The sequence below is a fragment of the Pimephales promelas genome, chromosome 6, assembly GCF_988280905.1.
Source record: "Pimephales promelas chromosome 6, fPimPro1.hap1.1, whole genome shotgun sequence".
Classification (NCBI taxonomy): Eukaryota; Metazoa; Chordata; class Actinopteri; order Cypriniformes; family Leuciscidae; genus Pimephales; species Pimephales promelas.
This window is the reverse complement of record NC_142774.1, coordinates 27,848,039-27,869,885: the sequence shown is the minus strand read 5'-3', so window position 1 is coordinate 27,869,885 and position 21,847 is coordinate 27,848,039. Positions and strand designations below refer to the sequence as shown.

At 34.7% G+C, this 21,847-nt stretch overlaps 2 protein-coding genes across 3 annotated transcripts; both read right to left on the bottom strand.

Annotated features, from left to right (window-relative positions):
* Positions 1 to 222: 222 nt before the first annotated feature.
* On the bottom strand, positions 223 to 11,308 carry ugdh (UDP-glucose 6-dehydrogenase). The gene is made up of 12 exons (XM_039693527.2): positions 11,135 to 11,308; positions 9,263 to 9,424; positions 8,564 to 8,665; positions 8,274 to 8,474; positions 7,314 to 7,511; positions 6,839 to 6,986; positions 6,607 to 6,701; positions 4,215 to 4,345; positions 2,178 to 2,317; positions 1,908 to 1,999; positions 569 to 679; positions 223 to 469 (listed from the first exon to the last, which is right to left on the bottom strand). The coding sequence occupies exons 2-12, from the start codon at positions 9,422 to 9,424 to the stop codon at positions 368 to 370; spliced, it is 1,482 nt and encodes a 493-aa protein (XP_039549461.2). The 5' UTR covers positions 11,135 to 11,308; the 3' UTR covers positions 223 to 367.
* A 1,753-nt stretch (positions 11,309 to 13,061) lies between these two features.
* On the bottom strand, positions 13,062 to 17,554 carry smim14 (small integral membrane protein 14). Of its 2 annotated transcripts, none has more exons than XM_039693558.2 (5): positions 17,382 to 17,554; positions 15,602 to 15,682; positions 14,004 to 14,052; positions 13,765 to 13,913; positions 13,062 to 13,497 (listed from the first exon to the last, which is right to left on the bottom strand). In XM_039693558.2, exons 2-5 carry the CDS (start codon positions 15,674 to 15,676, stop codon positions 13,459 to 13,461), a joined length of 312 nt encoding a protein of 103 aa, XP_039549492.1. In that variant the 5' UTR covers positions 15,677 to 15,682; positions 17,382 to 17,554; the 3' UTR covers positions 13,062 to 13,458. The 2 variants fall into 2 exon arrangements, with proteins under 2 accessions (XP_039549492.1, XP_039549485.1); XM_039693551.2 differs by having other exon boundaries at positions 13,100 to 13,497; positions 17,362 to 17,501.
* Positions 17,555 to 21,847: the final 4,293 nt, after the last annotated feature.

Below are 21,847 nucleotides of genomic sequence, written 5' to 3'. Positions count from 1 at the left end.
TCGCAATTAATTTTTGCACGGCCCTAATATATATATATATATACACACACACACATACATACATGATGTGTGTGTGTATAATAAACATTCTAAAATAATCGATGATTTAAAACAAACTAAGACAGATGATAATGTCTTTAAAACATTAAATCACTGCATTTTGTCAACGAATATGAGAGATAAAATTCAGTCTTTAAAAAAAAAAACATTCTGTTAAACAGTTCAACACACACAGAGCACATGCATTTTTACAAACAGAGGAGTCTGTCGTTTTCCAGGAACGGTCGCACATTAATTTGGTTTTCTCAGCAAAAGACTTTAATCAATATAAAGTGCACATGCATGTGTTTGTGTGTGTGTCAGTGTCTTAGGCTTTGGCTTTCTTGATGGGTGGTTCATTGACTCGAGGAACTCCTCCAGATGGTGTGAAGGGGATTCGGGTCGTTACCTTCTTTCCAATGGTCTCGATCTATGCAAAACACAACATTAAACAATGTGACCTAATAAAGTGAATGAATAGAATGACGAGTCAGAGAAGTGGGTCCACACATAAATAACAACTACTGACCTGAAAGCCAAAGTTCTGTAGTTGGGGGTGCAGATGGTCTAGGACTCGTCGTCCATCAAAGATGAATGCTGGTTTCAACATCTTGTGATAAATTTTCTCATAATCCAGATCCTAAAAACAAACACATAATACTTAACGTTAAATAAGTGGCACAATGTGACATGGAATTATTTTTGTACCATGTATTCCATTATATATATATAAATAAATAATGGAATACATGGTACAAAATAATATTAAATTCAGTACACTGGCATTTATCAAAGTACCATGATAGGGATCAACAGAAAGGATTTTTAGCACCCCAAAGTTTTCACTGTCTGGACCCACTAAAAATAAAATGTAAAAAAAATATACATTATGAATTTAAAACTATAATTTTAATTTACATTTTTAATACATTTATATTTTTGTATATATTCAAAATTTTTATTAAAAAAAAAAAATCATTACATTTTTACATTTCTAAATTAAATATATAAAATACATAAACCAAACATTTATTAATTAATAATATTATACGTTCATGTCTAATTTTGTATTTATTCAAAAATTATTATTTTAAAAAAACAAACTAGTATTATAAAAGTTTACATTAAAATTTCATATTTAGAATTTATTCTAAAATGATTTAAAAAAATAATAAAGTTAGTATAATAAAAGGTTTTACATGAATATATACATTAAACATTTATTAATAAAAGATTAAGAAAATTAGCAAAGATACCTGGAAATTAATGCATTAAGGATAAAAAAAAATGCTAAACATTATCAGTAGATAGTACACAAAACCAACACATATTGAGTATAAAGGAACAGCTAAAGGTAACGAATTTAGACCACATGGGAGTGTGGTAATTGTTTTTAATTTTGTTTTTGCTTTTTTTTTTATATATATATTTAATGATAATTTTTTTTTTCATTAAATATTTAAAAAATAATTGATTTTACTTGCACCCAGTGTTTGTGTCATCACTGCCCAGAATTGTATATTTATTATTTCTAAGGCGGGCCAATAAATACAATGTTACTTTTAAAGACACAAATCAAGCAAAAATGAATGACACAGCTTTAGATCAATTTAGATGGAGAGTGATGTAACTTCCTAAAAAGTTTTATTTTTTTATTTATTATTTTTTTTAACCTGCACAAATACAGTACAAACAAATACAGATTTTGTGCCATTTAGATGGCATGGAGTGGAGAGTGACGTCACAGATCACAAATTATATTTGTTACATTTGCTGAAGGTAAAACGTTAGTGTTTGTTTTAACCACAAACCAAGCACACATATTTGGAACTGTCTAAACAACATGGGGTGCGACGTGTGCCATGTACCTTAAACATGTCCCACTCTGTGCAGATGACCAGGGCGTGTGCACTTTCACACGCCTCGTAGGGGTCTGATGTCACCGTTACAAGATCACAAACTGCAAACAGAATGAAAGTCAAATTAGACAGAAACACAGAGACACAATAAACTTTGTCCCGCATTCCTAGACATGAGTTTCTCGCCTACATGAGATTCAGCATGACACAGCACAGCGCCTTTCTCTCCTATCATTCAAAGAGACCTAAAGCACAGTTTTATCTGCTCAACACACATACCTCTCTCTGGGCTGTCTCCGGAGATGCTGGGTTGAGACAAGTCCTGGATTATCTGCTCCTTTAGCACTTTAGGATCATAAATATGCAGCTTTGCTCCTTCATCCATCAGATACTTAGAGATATAGATACTGGATGACTCTCTGAAACACACATGCAGGATGGACTTAGAACACCCATTGTCGGACTAATTATGATTCCATAAGCAAACTTGTAGAGAACAGTGGCAAAAAAATGCACTGCAAGTCATTTTGGGTAAAGGTAAATCTCACTCAATTGTTGGGGTTAATGTTGTTTGAGAAAAAAAATAAACCAGTTAATAGAGTAACTTTCATTCAGAAAACAATATCACCAGTTAATTTGCATATTTTGAGCTACCAAAGAAAATACTTCCAAACAGAATAAACTAATTGTAGCGGATCTCAGAGCAACACAAATTAGCTATGTTTCCTCCTAAATGAATCAGTGTGATACAATTGACTGAGTGAATAATTCAGTGACTCATTCATAAAGCCAATCAGGGTTTAAAAAAATAATACCCGCCAGCCTGCCAAATGCGGGTAAAAATCAACTGTGGCGGGTATCGCTGTCAAATCACTAGCCAATTTGGCAAGTTACTTATATTTACTAATTTGCTGGGGAAGTTCGTGTAAGCAAAGTCTGCGCAGATTCTCAATTCGTCAGTCAATACAACATATTGCACAGAATCTGCGCATATCTGGCTTACTTGAACACACGTCACTACGCAACTAATAACAGTGCGCTTCATTTGCATTGAAGCGATAGCAAAGATGAAAAAGTAAACTTTAAATTTGGTTAACAGAAAAGACACTTTTAAATGTACTTTAGTACTGTATTTATCGCTCCACCTAAAACACATTTTTAGTGAAAAGGATGAGGATGAAAGAGAAAGGGAGGAGACAGCTGAATTTTATAATATATATACACACACACACATATCGTATACATTCGTCAAATACTTTCACTTCAAACTCACATTAAATCCCAGCCTCGGGCCATTCAGAAATGCCAGTACTTGGCTAGAAACCTTTAGATGGACTTAGAGGCATTTGCATCTCAAGTCTTCATATCAGCTGTAGTTAATATGGTTTATTTATTTTCTTTTTTGGCTAGTAGAAGTTCTGAATGGCCAGTAACTTAAAAATGTAGTAGCCAAAATGTCCGATATGTGAAAAAGCTGAAACCATTCATTTGTCACGGCCTACTGGCGTATCGATGTCACTTGCTGAAAGTCGCTGAAAAATCCCTACCACTAATGCACAGGCTAACTGTCTGTCTGGAACGCACAAACAAAGAGTCAAGACCCAGTGCACTTTTGAAATGAACATCATATTTTCCACCGGAATTAACTGTTGTGTAATGAACATTTATGTTCTACTAGCTCAAATTCAGGAATCACAAAAGTAAATTGACAATGACTCCTTTATAACTTTGCCTGTAACTTTTGAAAGTTATGACTCCTGGATAACTTGTGGAGTTCACATACCATAAATGCTGCAGCCATTAGGAAAATATGGACATATCAAATACTAAAACATTCTGAAAATCATTTAACTGTTCAATTTGGGGAGGGTAAAATGGCTAAATATTTTTTTGGGACTATTTCCAAAATAGACTTTTGGACCCTACTGTTTTAATGAAAGGATTTTTTTACTGCCCCATTCCTTAATTTAAAAAAAACCAAAAACAATCCATCCAACAATTCAAAAATAATCCGCAGAGTCATGTTTCTGAGACGATGCAGTGGGATGACTTGTTCTCATTAACTCTAGATAAAGTTCGTAGGTGGGATGGGCACGCTTAGCACGTGCTGTGTTGTTTTAAGCGTGCAAGTTTTTAAATAGGAGATAGTTCAAACCAAGAAAACTTTGTGTAACCTTCATCACACGAAGTTGATGATTAACTCTGTCTGATTTGTAGGTAAAAGAGAAAGAGACAGCTTTTGACTTCTCACATAATATGTGTGTGATAAAGCTGTCATAAATAAAAATGACTGGTTCAAAGTGTCCCTTCATTTACCTGGTGTCTCCTGTGTCCTTTTTGAAGGAGAAACCTAACAAGGCGATTTTCTTCCCTGTAACTGTGTTAAACAGGCAGTCAATGATCCGACAGGCAAATCTCTTTCTCTGATATTCGTTCATGTCTATCACCTGCACATACAGAAATACAAAGTAAAAGATTAGAAAAAAACAACCAAAATAATTTTTGTAGATATCAAACTGTTACTATAGTTGCTGTTTGATCCTGTTCATCCGTTTGATGTTAGCATGATTTTTTCCAAATGCTTTTTAAAGTCTTTTCTGCTCACTAAGGCTGCATATTTGATCAAAAATACAGTAAAAAGAATTATTTTGTGAAATATTACAATTTCGAATTATTGATTTCAATTTGAATACATATAATTTATTCCTGAGATGGCAAAGCTTAATTTTCAGCATCGTTACTCCAGTCTTCAGTGTCTCATTCAGTGTATCATTCTAATATGCCGATTGGTGCTGCTCAAGAAAGATTTCTTCTTATTAAAAAGGTTTGTTGAAACAGATCTGCCTGATTCTTCGATAAATAGACTGTTCAAAAGAACTGCATTTATTTAAAATAGAACAACATTATAAATGCATATACCAGGGGTTCTCAACATTTGCACTTTCCAGAAGAGTTCTGCTGTGCTCACGCCATGTTGTAATTACCGTAAATAAAACTCGGTATGCTCTCTTGGTATGAAAAAAGTGGATCTGTACTTAGATGTCATACACTGATCGGCCTATGCTGGAAAGTGGATCTTGAGGGCCTATACAGTCACTTTTGATCAATTCAATGCATCCTTGTTCAATAGAAATATTAATTTCTTTAAAGAATATGATCTTACTGCCCCCAAACTTTTGAATGGTAGTGCAAGTTGGTTTTATAACTTGGTATTGAACTATAACAGTTCTCAAATAATCTGAAGTGCACCTGCACATATTTAAACTTGCTGTTTGTTCAAGTAATAACCAATGATGTTTGGTACCATTTGATGACTTTTGGTGAGACTAAACAAAGCCAACATTGAACAAAGCCAACATATGCCACCAAGCAGGCCCGGTTCTAGAAATGCGTGACTAGGGGGGCCATTTCCAAAACTCGGTAGGGCAGCATTATTTTGTAGTGTTCGTTGGTCACATTTGATTCAATTTATGATTCATAGGTTTTGGCAAACAAAAGCTTCTTTTTTGTGCAAATTCAGAATGATTTTGAAATTGTATTGTGATTGTAAATTATAATGAAATTGTATTAAATACTAAAAATGTTATACTTTGTCTTGCGAGAAAAATAAACTACTTAGGATTGTTTATTGCACCAAAAGTAATTTTGGAGGAACTACTAAATATATGTACAGTTCAAGTCCCATAATGTCGTTTACATATAGTTTATAGTTTACACAAAAGGTCCAGTTCAAATGTTTACATAAGCTTTTGATTCTTAATAGTGTGTGTTGTTACATGGATGATCGTAAGCTGCAAACACGCAATGATGCTCAAGGCAACACACAACCTTTGAAAAAGAGATGATTGGAAATTGTTCTTATTTTACTCCCAGAAGCTACATAAAATACTTAAATATTTTCCAGAAGACAAAATAAGAATAATTTACCCTCCAATCACCCTGTGCAAATGTTTACACCCCCTGAATTGTAATGCTTTTTGTTTTCAGTTTTCAGTTAAAGTAAGTACACTTTTGAACTGCTTAATTTTGTGTAAAATGCAGATATTATTATATCTTGTGGACTATATGTAAACATCTGTTATAATAAAACATTTCCGTTGCAGTCCTAAATAAAAAACATGTCATTTATGATCTCTCTAATTTTTTTTTTTTTACATTATTGATATTTTGCAAGGTGCATGTAACTTCTGACTTTAACAGATAAGCTACTAATCAACAAAAAGTGAAATATGCTGATAAAATATTTTAGAGCTGAGCACAACTATACCATATTTTACTAGAAGAGTAACATATATATATATATATTTTTTTTTTTTCAAGATTTTTTTCATGGCTTGGAAATCACAATTTTAAATTCCAAAATGTGACTAGAGCTGTCTGAGAAGTGATGAGCTATGAGGTGTGCAAAAGCCTTGAAAAACTGGTCAGAAAAAGGTTGTGGATGAGGACATGAATGCTTTTTACAAGTTGAAATCTTTTATTATGGAAATTCTGGCATAACTCATCTAAAGCGCTAAGTGTGTCTATGACGGAAAATGTTTCTGGTAATTTGCATATGTAACTAATTAAGTTGTTGCTATGACAAAAAATGATAATAATAATAATATAGTATCCTGTAAAATAGAGTAATGATGGAGGGGCACAATGAGAATCTAGACCCGGCCCTGCCACCAATACTAATTAAATCAGTAATCAAATTGAGGTTTACCTGTTGCCAGTATGAAGCAACCTCTGGGAGATTCAGTGCCTCACACAGATACACCAAATTGAGCACATCCTTCTGAAAACAACTTCCTCCAAATCCTGATTCAGACACATACATATTAAGGCAATTTTAATTATCTTTAAATCTCATTCAGTTATTTCATTTTGAGCAGTTTTCCAAAGCAAACAAGTTCCAATAATTTGAACTAAGATGGGGTAAAAACAAATGCACTGACCCACGCTGGCTTTGAGGAACTTGCTCCCAATGCGCTGATCCATGCCGATGGCTCTGGCCACCTCCTCAACATCAGCACCAGTGGATTCACACAGGGCAGAGATGGAGTTTATACTACTGATGCGCTGAGCCAGGAATGCATTCGCTGCCTAAAACATGCACAAAATATAAATTGAATGAATTTTACAAAGGCTTGGTTACAATTTAACTAATTCCCCTGGGATAAATGGTTAAATTAAAACGAACTCTGGAGCTCTGTTAGTGCGGTTCATTTGAACATGTTAGAACCTTGGTGCGCACCAAACAAGTCGACCAAGATCTCAGCTGGTAAAAATGTTATTGTGTGTACATATGCACGGCACGTACAACAAGAACAGTTGTTGTTGTTTTTTTTTTTGTATCTTTAGGTTCTATGTCAATTAAACATGACTGTGAAGTGTGAACACACCCTAGTTATACCCCACACATTTACATACCAGTTTGGAAAGTTCAGAGGACCAGGTGTTGGTGGTGATTATGCGTGATTTAGGGACCCAGTGCTCATAAACTGCACAGAGAGCACTGATAGCCCTTTGACCCTCTGGAGTCTCATCTCCACCAATCAGGACACGATCTGGGTCCTTCAGGTCCTTCACTGCTGTACCCTCCGCAAGGAACTCTGGGTTAGAGAGAACCTGTATATCAAAGGCGGGAAAAAAGGTTGCTCATTAACACAGAATAGAATAAACTGTGAAGGTCCACAAACCCAGTTTTATAAGTTCAGAGTTGAAGTATAAACTGCAGAAAACGCCTTTCAAAACAATAGCCTGATCCTGATTATATTTACAAGTAGATGGTTGTTGTGTAAAACTGTCAAACTGATGTACAAGCATGTTTTACAACACAACTGGTCATGTATTCACAGCATAAAACACACCCATATGCATATTATATATATATACATATTTCTTCATATTATCAGTATGAATATATATATATATATATATATATATATATGTGTGTGTGTGTGTGTGTGTGTGTGTGTGTGTGTGTGTGTGTGTGTGTGTGTGTGTGTGTGTGAAAATAGTTGTCCTAAGTTGTCAGTTTTGTGGACAGTGGTATTTTTATCTAGGATTCTTTGATGAATAAAAAGTTTAACACCATGTATTTGAAATAGAAATTTATATAACAAAGTAAGTGTTTACTGTTACTTTCGATCAGTTTAATATGAATGATTACAGTGAATACTTGTATTTGGAAAAATCGATCACACAGCAAAAAAAAGGGGGGGGTTAAAAAAACAACTGTGAATGGTGACAAAGTTGCAGCACCTAAAACACATATTTAAAATTTAACCTAAAACTTTGATGTTAAAAAAAGGTCATGGACATTATTTTTTATTCGTCACCTACCCGATTTATAAGCACAGGAATATTTAGACGTTCACATATACAAACCTGTAAGTTGAGGCTGGGTTTGGTGTTTGCATCAAATATCCTACGAATGCTCTCAGCTGCACGGACTGGCACTGTGCTCTTCTCCGTAACAATTTTATACCCGTCCGACATCTCCACAATGCGGCGTGCACATGCCTCAATAAACTTCAAGTCAGCAGCACGACCTTTCCCCATACCGTACGTCTTAGTTGGGGTGTTTACCTGAGAAGAGAGAAAGATATTGTAGTCTGTGCACACTAAATACCTACAGGTATATACACAACCACATTAAAATAGTTTGTGGCACTCACAGAAATAAAAACCAGATCAGCTTCTTTAATGGCAGAGTCGATATCTGTGGAGAAGAAGAGGTTCTTCCCACGACAAGACAACACCACTTCATTCAGACCCGGCTACAACAGCAAGAAGAAGAGACACATTTACAACACTGGTTATGGTCATTTCTCATAAAAAAAAGACTTCACACTTCAAGTTCAAATTAGAAAAAGCATCATTTACTCACCCTCAAATTCTGTATGAATGTCTTTTTTCTGCTGAGCAAAAAACATTATATTTTGAAGAATATCTGTAACAAAATAGTCAATGGTGCCCATCAACTGTTTGGTTACCCATATTTTTCTAAATATCTTATTTTGTGTCCAGCAGAAGTGAGAAATTCATACAGGCTTGAGAACTTAAACAAGAACTTGAACTACAAATTGCTAAAGCATTTGAAGTATTTCTTAACATTTTTAAACACATGTACTATTCAAATATTTAGGGGTAAAAAATATTTTTAATGAGGAAAATATATTTGTGTGCAATGATTTTGCAATTTATATATATATATATATATATTGCATTATGGTAAAATGGTAAAATGGTAATATGGTAGTTCTGTCTTCCAAGGCATTCATAAATTACAAATATTTAAGATCAGATGTAGGCCTATGCTCACAAAGTGGGTGGAAGTTAACAGTTCAACTGCATTATTGCTTTTGTGTTGTTACCTCATAGATGGGCAGGGTATCAGAGTTCCAGGCTTTGATCCGGGTTTCATTAACATCCACCACCGTTACTGTGATTTCGGGACACATGCTGGCAATGACACTACATGTCGGACCTCCAACATACCCAGCGCCTATACAGCAAATCTTTTTGATCTGAAACATCTGAGAAGAGAGACAGATGGAATCAAAGTGACAGTTTATGGCCATAAATGGTGTGCAACATATTTTGTGATGATTATGAATTGTCTCTTATTAACCAGCCTAATACAATTCATCCTCTTCAGCAGGGATCCAGAGGCTCATGAGGAGGTCAGTGGTAAGTATCGTATTACTAACCCCAGGGGACATTAAAGGGATAGGTAGTTCACCCAAAAATGAAAATTCTGTCATTGTTCACTCACCTCCATGTTGTTCCAAACCCGTTAGATTTCGTTCATCTTCGGAACCCAAATGAAGATCTTTTAATGAAATCCAAGACCTTTCTGTCCCTCCATTGCCACACACAACTACCACATTGAATCATTGATGCTTCAAAAAGAGATCATAAGGCTAATCCATATGAGCACTTTAGTCCAGATTTTCCGAAGGGACTCAATCGCTTTATATGATGAACACTTTTGATTGAGGCTTTTAAGCACATTTAACCATTGATCTACGAACGTAAACATTAGCTCTAGAGAATCTGTTTGACGAGCAAAAACAAACCTCATTGGTTCTTGTGTAAGCTCAAAGGTGCTGCGTAACACGAGAATGAACCTCACTGAGGTTCTCATACGTCTCACAAACTTGCTTGAGCTTCCTTTTACCACAACTGATGTGTGAGTTGATGAATGTTTAAATGTGAATAAAAGCCTAAATTCAATCTGTTCGCCATATAAAGTGATTGTGTCTCTTCAGAAACTTAACTAAACCGTTCAATTCACATAGATTATTCACATTATCTCTTTGTGAATTTTTTGATGCATCAAAGTGTCATTTGCATAAGTGTTAATGTAGGGAGAAAAAAGGTCTCAAAAAGATCTTTATTTGTTTTCTGAAGATGAATGAAAGTCTTACAGATTTGGAACAACATGAGGGTGAGAATCTTCATTTTTGGGTGAACTATCCCTTTAAGTAGTGACACTCAGTGTTCCAAAAAAATTCAGTGATTATTTTATATAGTAGTCCTATACAGTATGTGATATATATTATATTCAGAGAACAAATTTAAATGAATGTCTATTTCTAAAAATCCACTCAGTCTCGTTTGTTTTTTTAAATTTGTAAACACCTAAAATATTTTACATTATTTTAAAAAATAATTATAAAATAAATTTGAATATTAAAAGTGTATATAAATTATATTCCACCCCATCAATCAAATCCTCAATTCAGACGTCCTCTGTTCAGCGGCTGTTGACTCTACAATCACTCAAGACTGATTCAACCCGATTCGCGAACAAATCATTCAGAGCCGTTTTGCGAAACGGTCAACTACAAAAAAAAAAAGAACCGTTAACGTAATTAACGTTTATGGTTCTACTGAGTCATAAAATGACTAATAAGAACCAGATGATCAACTTTTAACGATAAAAGTGAAAGGATTTCCCTCCTAAAAAGTTGTATATGCCTGTCGATGCTTTTAACAGGTAAAATGTAATGACATTTATTATTTATTTGATTATGTTCTCATGACGAATAATGGTTATATGAACTATTTCAACTTTTTTAACTTAAGTGATCAGTTCAATAATTTATAGACTTAGAATATGATCAGTTTAGATTCTGTATTATAACTTCAACCACAAACTTTAAATTCAATGAGATCAATAAGATTCACTTTAAAATCTTTTTAAAATAAATAAATAAATAGCTATAAATACACAGACTTACCTTGTCTCACAGTAAAGTTCTTCAGTAAAACACTCCTCAGTGTAAATCAAGGCTGTGCAGGTGACGTTCCTCCGTCTGAGGTGCCTTGTTCCCGAATGAATAAAACTATTATATCCTTGATACATAAACTCACGAAGAACACACACACATTGACGCGTGCGTATACACGTATACACAATACACACACACCCACCGGGAGGAGGATAGCAACGTAAACACTTCTGAAAGGGGCGGGAATGGGCGTCTGCTTCCGGGGCATGAAGTGTTTTTCAAAATAAGAGCCTAGTTAACTTTTTTTTAATTTTTTTTTATTGAATTTCAAGAATTACAATTACAGTCAGGGGTACATTGAACAGACTAAATAATAATAATAAAAAAAACATGAAAAGACAAACAACAGTGACAAACTGAAGTTAAACAAAAATGTGAAAATGTTTACATATAGATACCATAGACTGTAAAGATAGATACACATTTTGCAGCTTTCTTATTTTTCACCTAGTTAACTTGAGCAAGTGCAAACTAATCTTAGTTTGTCTGTGATTTAAACCGAACAAATTATCATAGAACGAAACGTTTTAATATAATTATTGTTTTACTATTTAAATGTAATTTATTAAGCTCCTAAATTAAAATATGGCCAAATTGAATATTGGGCACTTTCCTTTGACATGAATTTCATCACAGCGAAGTGTAGATAACGGAGACCTGACGGAGTAGTTTCTGTGGTAGTTTCCTGGTAGTTTCAGCAGCAGCCAATCAGTGACTGGGACGTTTTGTTGACGTAGTCAGAGGAAATCATTGTGGTCTTTTTGACGCAGAAAGTATTATTGAAAGTAGTCATACTCATACCAACCCATTCTAATTAGAAACGTATAAAAAGACACTAACAACCACCAATAAATAGACGCCGATACCCACATTAAACAAAAAAGGCAAAAGAAGTGATGCTATTGCTTATATTTATTTGTAAGTATCCAAAAGTGCATAGATCAAGCCCTTTCATTAGAGCAGTTTCATTAGAACAGTGTACATAGACAGAATTCAATTTACATGCCCTGAAATCCACACCACCACCTTAACAGAACCTTCCAGAAATCATTAGTCCGTCCAATTACTCAAACAGACTTTTGTGCCAATAAGCCATTCTAACATTTTCATTTTTCACAGAATTGAACAGACAAGGAAGTTTCACAAGAAGTTCAACCACACTTGAAATCGAGATTAAGATTCTTTGGTGTTTTCTGGAGCTTCGCCTTGTGTACACAAACGCAAAGGTGGCAAAACCAAAGTGCTAGTTAGCCTTTAAGCTTGTGCTCTTCACAAATATAACCAAAATTCCAAAGTAACATATTTAAATCTTATTTTGAATGATGAAATTGTTTTTAGATTTTCATCACTGAAATTTGGAAGATTTCCCATCTCGTTTACTATTCTAGAAAGTATAGCAACATAATGATTCCGGAGCAAACATAACAAAACTCTGTTCAGATTGGCATTTAACAGTCTATACTAGCAGTTGCACTAATGGTTTTTATACATGAATGATAGTGTCATAGTCTTCAGGGTGGAGATGTCTGTTTTAGATCAGATCTCAGACCATTCCCAAACACCCAAACATTCACACAGCCATGACTACAGAAATAAGTGCCCAGTAAATACGGACATACTCTCATTTCATTATTTCCTCTTGCACAATTTTTTGAAATTTAAGAAGTAGTCTTTGTCAACCTCAAATGTGTGAATCATTTCAAGTACATCTGTGTTCAGAATGACCTGATGCAGAGTCAAGGCTCATGCTCCCACATGGACCAATGACATCATGTCTCATCATAGCTTTGGAATGTATAAGCAACCAAAGGACAAGCAATATTATTCTCTCCACCTCAGTCTACTTGAAAATAACCCAAATCTCTCGATGACACACGAAAACTAGGTAACCCTTACTCTAGATTGCAATTTATATGCAGTCTGATCTAAGTGTCATTACATAAGCATATATGTTATTTTAACTTGCTAAATACCTAATAAGGCTTTATAATAAAACAGAAGAATTAAGAAATTGAAGACTGAGATATATGAACCTGAAAATCATCAGACTCTAACAATTCACCACTTTCAGCTACCCTTTGAAAAGCAGCTCGCATTGTAGAAACACCTTGTTATTCAATAGTCTGTGTAGATCACCCTCTCAATATAGGACTAAACAATCTGGAATCAGAAATACTGACCGATGATTAAGGAAAGTAACAAGTTACACTGGTCACATAGCTGATCAGGTGGAAGCTGGATTTAAAAAAAAATCAAATCTTTTGTGTAGGGTTCTAGTCCACTGGAGGTGCTGGTGGCTCTCTGCCATGATTCTAAATAAAAAGACAAAAATCCATCCAATGACAACAAGAATTACAATATCAATCAAGTGATACAAAGTTAAAATAAAGCAGCCCACAATACAAATGAGATGATTAACTGATGGTTAAAAGCTATTAAGGATGTATACTTTGCTACAGTTATCATGTGGAGGTCATAGAGTTTGATTACGGCTAACTTATAAGTGATAACTGACACAGTTTAATCATTATAATGCTCATTTATTAATGATTTGAGGGAGTTTGTCTGGCATGACTTACGCCATGGGGACTGGAGGGCTTGCCACTGGTTGAAGAGCCCCTCAAGCTGGCTGGGCGGAACAGAAAGATCACGAGAGCTAGAACTATCCATCCCATAATGATCATGGGTAGAGTGATGTCCCCTTCTACTGAGGAGGTGGGGCCTGGTACTGCATACATACACAACTCAATTTAAAAAAAATAACACACAGCATGTGTGCTATGTGTTATTTGCCTGTTTTTTAGACGGACAGACTTACTCTCCTGAAGGCACTCTGTGTCTGTACAGTAGGACTGGGACTGTCTCAGCTTGGAAAGGAATCACAAAGACAATATTTGATCAAACAGGCTAAAAAAAAAAGATACTATATGGATGAAATGTCAACATTGGGATGTCAACACCCTTGAAGCAGTTTTAGGACAAAATGGGTGCTTCTAAATTACATTAATTCATAAAACATTTATTCAAATTTAATTTAACTTGTCTGAATCAATCAACGTACATGTGAATCCCTCTTTAAAATGTCAGTTCCCTGCATATGATATATTGATATTAGATTATATCATATTTGTATTTCTGTTTTTATACCACAAATAAATAAAATAAATACATTGACATTTTTAATAGGGCAAAAACCATAGACATAAGTCTATGGCAAAAGGCAAAAACTATTCAAACGTTTCTCCTATAAACAGTTGAATCAAGTGTTATTTTGCCTGAACCAAAGGATCACTAGCGCCCTCTATTGGTCATTCCTTCAGACCACAACAGCAAAATTATTAAACACCTAGCATCCCAAGGTAAAGATAGGTATTTTCTATGATTTTTTTTTTTCTAAATGTATTTTTTTAATAACGCCCTAAATATCATTGGCCACTACAGCTCTCAAAATTTACAAACCTGTCTGGAACATGGAGGCCCTGTCAGATTGGCACACATCTAAATAACATTAAATCAAAATGCCTTTCGACACTGTTTTTGCAATAATTAATTAGTATCATAGTTTCATTAGCAACTGTTAAATTCATTCACTTACAACTCTTTCTTTCTATTCTAAAAAGTTTTTCACAATTTTTGAAAGAAGTCTCTTATGCTCAAACATAACATTTACTTGCTACATTAGTTTGATATTACAGTATAACTGTTTTCTATTTAAAAATATTTTAAAATGTAATTTATTCCTATAATGGCAAAGCTGTATTTTCAGCATCATTAGTGCCACATGATCCTTCAAAAATCATTCTAATATGCTGATCTGATGCTAATTATCAATTATTATGGTGCTCAATTACTAATAAAACAATTACAATTTTTTTATTGGATGCTTAATGTTATGAATTTAAGACTTCTTTGATGAATAGAAAATTCAAAAGAATATCTTTTGTAAATGTCTTTACAGACACTTTTGATCAATTTAATGTGTCCTTGCTGAATAAAATAATTTATTTATTTTATTTTAGTTTTTAAAATCTTACCCAAACTTTTGTATGATAATGTATCACAGTTTACACAAAAATATTAAGCAGCACGAACTGTTTTCAGAATTGATAAGAAATCTAGAATTTTTATGGAATTTTTATTAAGTAAATGTAGCCTATGTGACCAAAAGAGACTTCTTTCAAAACCATTTAAAAAAAATATTCCAAACTGTTGAGCAGAAGTGTCCAAAAACTGAAATCCAATATGAAGACAGGGTCCATCTTAATTCTTCACTTTTCTTTCAGATCATACAGATCAATGTGTATCAACAAGTTTCTATAGAATGCATCTGATTAACATATAATAGCAGATCCCGAAAAATCACACAAATTAAGCATGTATTGTTTTGCTATTATTACAATTTGATAGTGAACTCACCAGGTTGATAAGTCTCCTCATGGCATGTTCATGAGAGCAAATGCACTCACAGGGGTCAAAACCTCCCTCTGCCATCCTCTCCTGAATAAGACACAATTCACACACATTCCAGACACTAATAATAATAATATTAATAATAAATAATTTTTAACATACCCACACACACAACACATACATTTAGCTCAGATCTACATGGGTGAGGTGAATTAGAAAGGTTTTACATGGGAAGGTCTATAGGACTTGTTTGAAATTCAAATATACACAAATCTGTGGTAGACTAGCTACTTTAAATACTCAAAATGTCTATTTTTCACCTGCAATGAATGATCTCTAGAGTAACCGAATATATATTAGTGCTGACAATGTTAATGCATGCAATTCATTTTTTTTTTCCATTTTAAAGCGCACATTTTTTAAAGGCAATTAAACCAGCATCCATTTTTCTGTAATTTTAAAGCGCACATTTTTTAAAGGCAATTAAAGCAGCATCCATTTTTCTGTAATTCTTAAACTTAAGTGTTTTAATCTCGATTAATCACAGAAAAAATATTGTGATTAATCTAGTTAAAATGTAATCACGACATTGACAGTGTGTGTGTGTGTGTGTAGATAGATAGATAGATAGATAGATAGATAGATAGATAGATAGATAGATAGATAGATAGATAGATAGATAGATAGATAGATAGATAGATAGATAGATAGATAGATAGATAGATAGAATGAGCATTATTTGTGATGGGGGGAAAAGTGTATCTGGATAAAAATGTGTCTGTTTGACTACTTGAAACATAAACAAAATAAAAACTGTCCAAGCACCAAATTGCTCCTAAATTTCTTTTATCTTTTTTCATTTTCGTATTGTCACAATTCACTTGAAAAATTGTGATTAATGAGAACGCTGTTAGAATAAAAAGATCTATAGGTTTATATAAGCATTTCATTAATATACTGTATATTACACTAAAAGAAAAAAATCCCACATACAAATTACACTTGATTAGAAATTAATTCTTATGGCAAAGCATATGCTGTGATGGGCGCTTGTCAAATATGAAAATGTGTGCGCTCCCATTAAATTAAATTCACAGTTCACACGGTACAAAAAAAAATACATTCCTGGTATTTAGTTGCCATAGCAGTCAGGTCCTAGATTATTAATACCATACAAACTCTTTCAAAACCCTTTTACTGCTCAAAACTCGACGCTTTTGGTGCGTTTTAATAAGTGGGAGTAGCCTATTGCATTTGCATTAGCCTACGAAACTGTAAACAAATAAAGTCAGGTTTCAGGGAAGAACGACGCTGCTACTCAAAGCGATGATTTACTGACTTACACTTTTCAAAAAATAGCACGACAAAAAGACGTTTGATGCAAATTTCTTGGGGTTTTTTCAGCTAAAGTTAGTTTATTTTTTAAAAAATTGGTTCTGTTTTGTTGCTTCCTCCTCTTCGATAGAGTCACACTCAACCGGCTGACTTGAACTGTCTATCGAAACAAAAAATAAATCACTTATAAACACAAAATGTCGTTGAAGTAATACAAACAACTAGTATAAAAGCACATCACATCATGAGATGCCCAAAATATTATTCTTGCTTAAGATGTTTGACGTAGGCTTATTCGAAGGAGGAATTATTATTCATTAAAGCATCGTAATTAATTGAATCTGCAGACAGCATTAAATAATAATAAGACAAAATTAAATAAAAGTTGCCCAAAATGGAAAACACAAGATTTTGGTAAACATATGTCTTACCAATGACTTCGACAACTCACTCGGAGAGATATTAAAACATTCGCTTCAAACCAGGAGGACCGATATGTGAATATTGACCCGAGTCTCCGGTCGCACAGGCCGAATCCAGTGCGAATGCTCCCTGCCCCGTGTACACTGCTGTTTGGCAATGGGCCGCAGGTCCGGCTGATGTTCCGTCTGTGTTTTGATAAGGATCAGGGAAGCAAAATTAGGAATGTTACTATGGCGAAGGCTTGGTTCATGAATTGTAATAAGTTTGCGCTGACGGTTGTTTTACATCCTTCCTGGGGCTTCCAATTGCGTAGCTTAATTATTCATGAGGTAAGTCTTCGTCGCTTTCACGTCTACATTATTCCAACAAATCAGCAGTAACGTTAATTAATATTAATGAGAGAAGCCTTCACCATAGTTGGATTCGTACGTGTGATGGAATCATTTTTTACTGGCTATGGAACCAGATGGGAGCCACGTTGCTATATGACGTGACACGTCTCAGACTTTGGTAAACACTGAAATGCCGTTGCTTTTCTCACCGTTCGCAGAGCGCATCATCTATTCGTTGGTTATCCTCATTTTACCGGCGGGGTGTTTATAATGAAATATATGGAGTGAAAACAGTCTCAAAACCTTCCACAAATGCACGCGAGAGATTCACACACGCAAACCAATCCACAAATGCACGTGACAGACACAAGGCAATCCACACAGATGAACGTGACAGATCCATACTACAGCCTAGTAGTTGGCTAACAGTTACAGAAATAATTTAAAGACTTTTTAAAGCTGTCCTGTTAACCAAATGGTTTTCTTAATAGGCTATATATTCTGATTATACTTTGAAGAATTAAAAAAGAGGTTTGGTTTTACTCTATATTTACATTTATATGATATCAATGTAATATGCAAAATGACAATGCAATATGTAAAATGGCATTGCATTTAGTATTTAAATTTACATTTTACATTACCATTCTAGTAACGTTTGGTGCAAAATGAAAATGAGATTACATAATTTACATTTGCCATTTCATACACTAGTTTTAATATGCATATTGAAACGCTTTATACCTACGTGGTACAATGAAAATGCATTTCAGAAATGATTAGATATGTGTAACATGTTCAAGCAAAAAATGTAGCAAAATGATCATTCAAATGTTAGTTTTCTTAATTGCATTTACACTCACAGTCATAAGACACTTCCAATTGGATTTTCATGAAATGTCCCGCAATGGATGTAGCAAAATTCAATGTGCACATTGAAAATGCATTCTGAGCCGATCACACCCGGAGATCAGTGGAGGAACCGTGAGGAACCATTTTGCCGATCCCGCTTCTTTTTTCCCCCATAAATGCTAATGTTAGCTGTCGACTATCCCAGCTAGTTAATGACCTGGCGGACCGCCAGCATTTTTTGGGTGGCACAAAGTCAGCGGCTTGACACGGTCGGACCTCCGGCGGCACAGCTTCGGCAAGCCGACCAATCTGGAAATGCGGTCTGTTTTGAAAAATTTGGGAAAGATCAGCTATACAGCAAAATATAGATGGACAAACGATTGAGGAGGAGGAAGAAAAACAGGATAAAGAGGAAGAACACTAAAGATATAAATATATTTTGTTAATTCATTTTTATAAGTTTGTGAAAGCTATTTTTGTTCAATTTGGAGGCATTTCTTTTAGTTATTTGGGCCTATTTATTTATTTTTCTAATTGGCCTACAGAAGAGACATTATTTCTCTCATTATTTCATTCATTATTTTTGAAGACTGTCATAAAACATGTTGAGTAACCTCCGAGAAGCCTATCTGAATATGTGTCTTGTATCAAGAGGAGGCATAGCCAACTTTAAATGTATTGAAACTAATGCATCTTTGAGTAAATTTGGTACTTAGACAACCGTTCTCTGAGATTTGTTTTCATGATAATCGAATGTAAAGAGTTTTATCTAAAAAAAACTGGGGGCATTTAATAAGTAAAAAGAAATCACTAGTTTATACCACTAACAAGGCTCAAAATAGCCCCACACTAACTCAGTAACTGTCACGGATCCATCTGCGTCAGCACCAGACACCTTCACTCCGCCCACTCGTTCCAGCTCCCCAGCCTTCTAATCACCGTCACCTGCCCGCATCAATCACCGTCCCAATCATCCTCCCTTTATAAACTCACTCCTCACAGTCACTCACCGTCTGGTCTCGTCGACACATCGGCTACAGACTCCCGCTACTCTACTACCTGGCTTTGAGAAATACTTACCCGCTTACTTTCGTCCTGTCTGCTCCTCATCCGCTCCTGGTCCCCGGTCTTCCGCTGCTCATCTGTCCGCTGCCTCAGCTCTCCATCTTCCAGTCCTGCTCAAGATAAGATATACATCATCAGACTGTTTCCCGATCTATTACTGAACTTTATCCATTATCTACTCACCTGCTGTCTACCATATCACCTGTGTCAATAAACCTGGTTTACACTCATCCATCTGTGTCCTTCTAGTCTGTGACAGTAACATAAGGAGGGTCCCTACATGCAAAACGAAGCATTGAGAACTTTGTAAGTGTACAGATAAAGGCAGTTCACTTCGTGTATAGACCATTGTGCAAGATGTAAACAACACTGGTCCAGAAGCACTTCCTGTTTCAGTTTTTTAACACTACATAGCTGGGATAAAATACAACCAACAGAACATGAAGAGTTCAGATGCAAAAGCCTCTAAGTGCCATTTGAAATTTTCTTCTAGAATGATCATTTTTATCAAGCTTGTATATTTAAGTTCAGTGATTTCACTTAAATGGCAATGATAATTACCTATTAATTGTTATTTAAGTGAAATTACTGAACTTAAATATACAAGTTTGATAAAAATCATCATTAAAGAAGAACATTTCAAATGGCATATAGAGGCTTTTGCATCTGAACTCTTCACATCTAAAACTGAATCAAAAAGTTAAACAAACGCCCTTAAGATGTTTTCTTTACATGTGAAATAAAGAAAACAGTTACAAACTGAAACAGGAAGTGTTTCTGGACCAGTGTTGTTTACATCTTGTAAAATGGTCTATACAGGCAGGAGAAAACAGTCTCGACAAGTCAAACCACGAACACAGTCATACACTTCAGGAGTTCGCTGAACTTCATAGTTCAGCTCACTCAGCACGACGTTCGTGGTTTGACTACTAGTGCGCGTTTTTTTGTCGAACTAGTTTGGTCACGGCTTTGCACTGAACTAGTAAGACAAAATTCCTTCTACTAGTTAACTAGTAAGAACAAAATCAGCCTAACTAGTTAACTAGTTTGGGAACACACTAGTTAACTAGTACGACAATATGTATCTAGTTAACTAGTAGGCTAAAAGGGCCTCCACTAGTTAACTAGTGGAAGTTTTAGCTCTTACTAGTTAACTAGATACATATTGTCGTTAACTAGATAGTTAACTAGATACATATTTACTAGTTAACTAGTAAGGCTAAAAGGGCCTCCACTAGTTAACTAGTGGATGTTTTAGCTCTTAACTTGTAAAACATTTTTGGCCTTACTTGTTAACTAGTGCAACATTTCTCGCCTTACTAGTTGACTAAGGTCCAAAATGCATCAACTCGTTAACTAGTGGACATTTCTCGTCTTACTAGTAAACATGTGAAGTGCTTCATGCGGTCCACTAGGACTACTAGTACTACTAGTGGACTGCATGCATAGACAGTAAAAGAAAGACCGCATGCAAATGGAGCAGACCGGACAAGGATTTTTATTGGTCAATGTTTAAACTGTGTGCTGGAGAGACTTAAGGGGCCAGCTCTGAATTGTAACAGAAGGTGTGTTAAGTTATTTTGTTTTGTGTTATTATGAAATAGCAATTGACTGAATCCACTTTGGTATATCAAATGTAAAACAACACAATGCACACATAAAACTAAAGTAAATGTGACATTAATCATTGTATAGAAGACTTGCATTTACAAAACTGTTCACATTTGCATTCCTATTTTATTGATATTTTTTAATAATATAATACAAATCGCATACATTCACACATACACAATTAATCTACATTTTGGGGAAATACAGAAATAGCATGTCACTGAAGTTTAATTAAAAACTAAATAAATAGATAGATAGATGGATGTTGAGTACCACATTAAATTATCAACCATGATGCAGCACTTTAACCTCGACATACTGACAGATCCCACACTCAATACTGCACAACGTTTGTTATACTGCAGCTGAAGACAGTCAAATCTAACCAGCAGGTGGCTGGCTGGCTTTTCTGAAATTCCAGAATTGAGTTAGACACAATCCCAGTTAACAGGGAACATTCTCAGAACTTCCCTATAACATTCTGACAAGGTTCTCTTAAAGTTATGAACAAACATTCTTCCAGTAATGTTAATAATAGAGCATTAGTTCAAAGTTATCTGGTCTATGGATCTATACATGGTTCATGCATTTTTTTCCTGAAACATTTTTAGTACATTTGTAAACTAGCATTTTT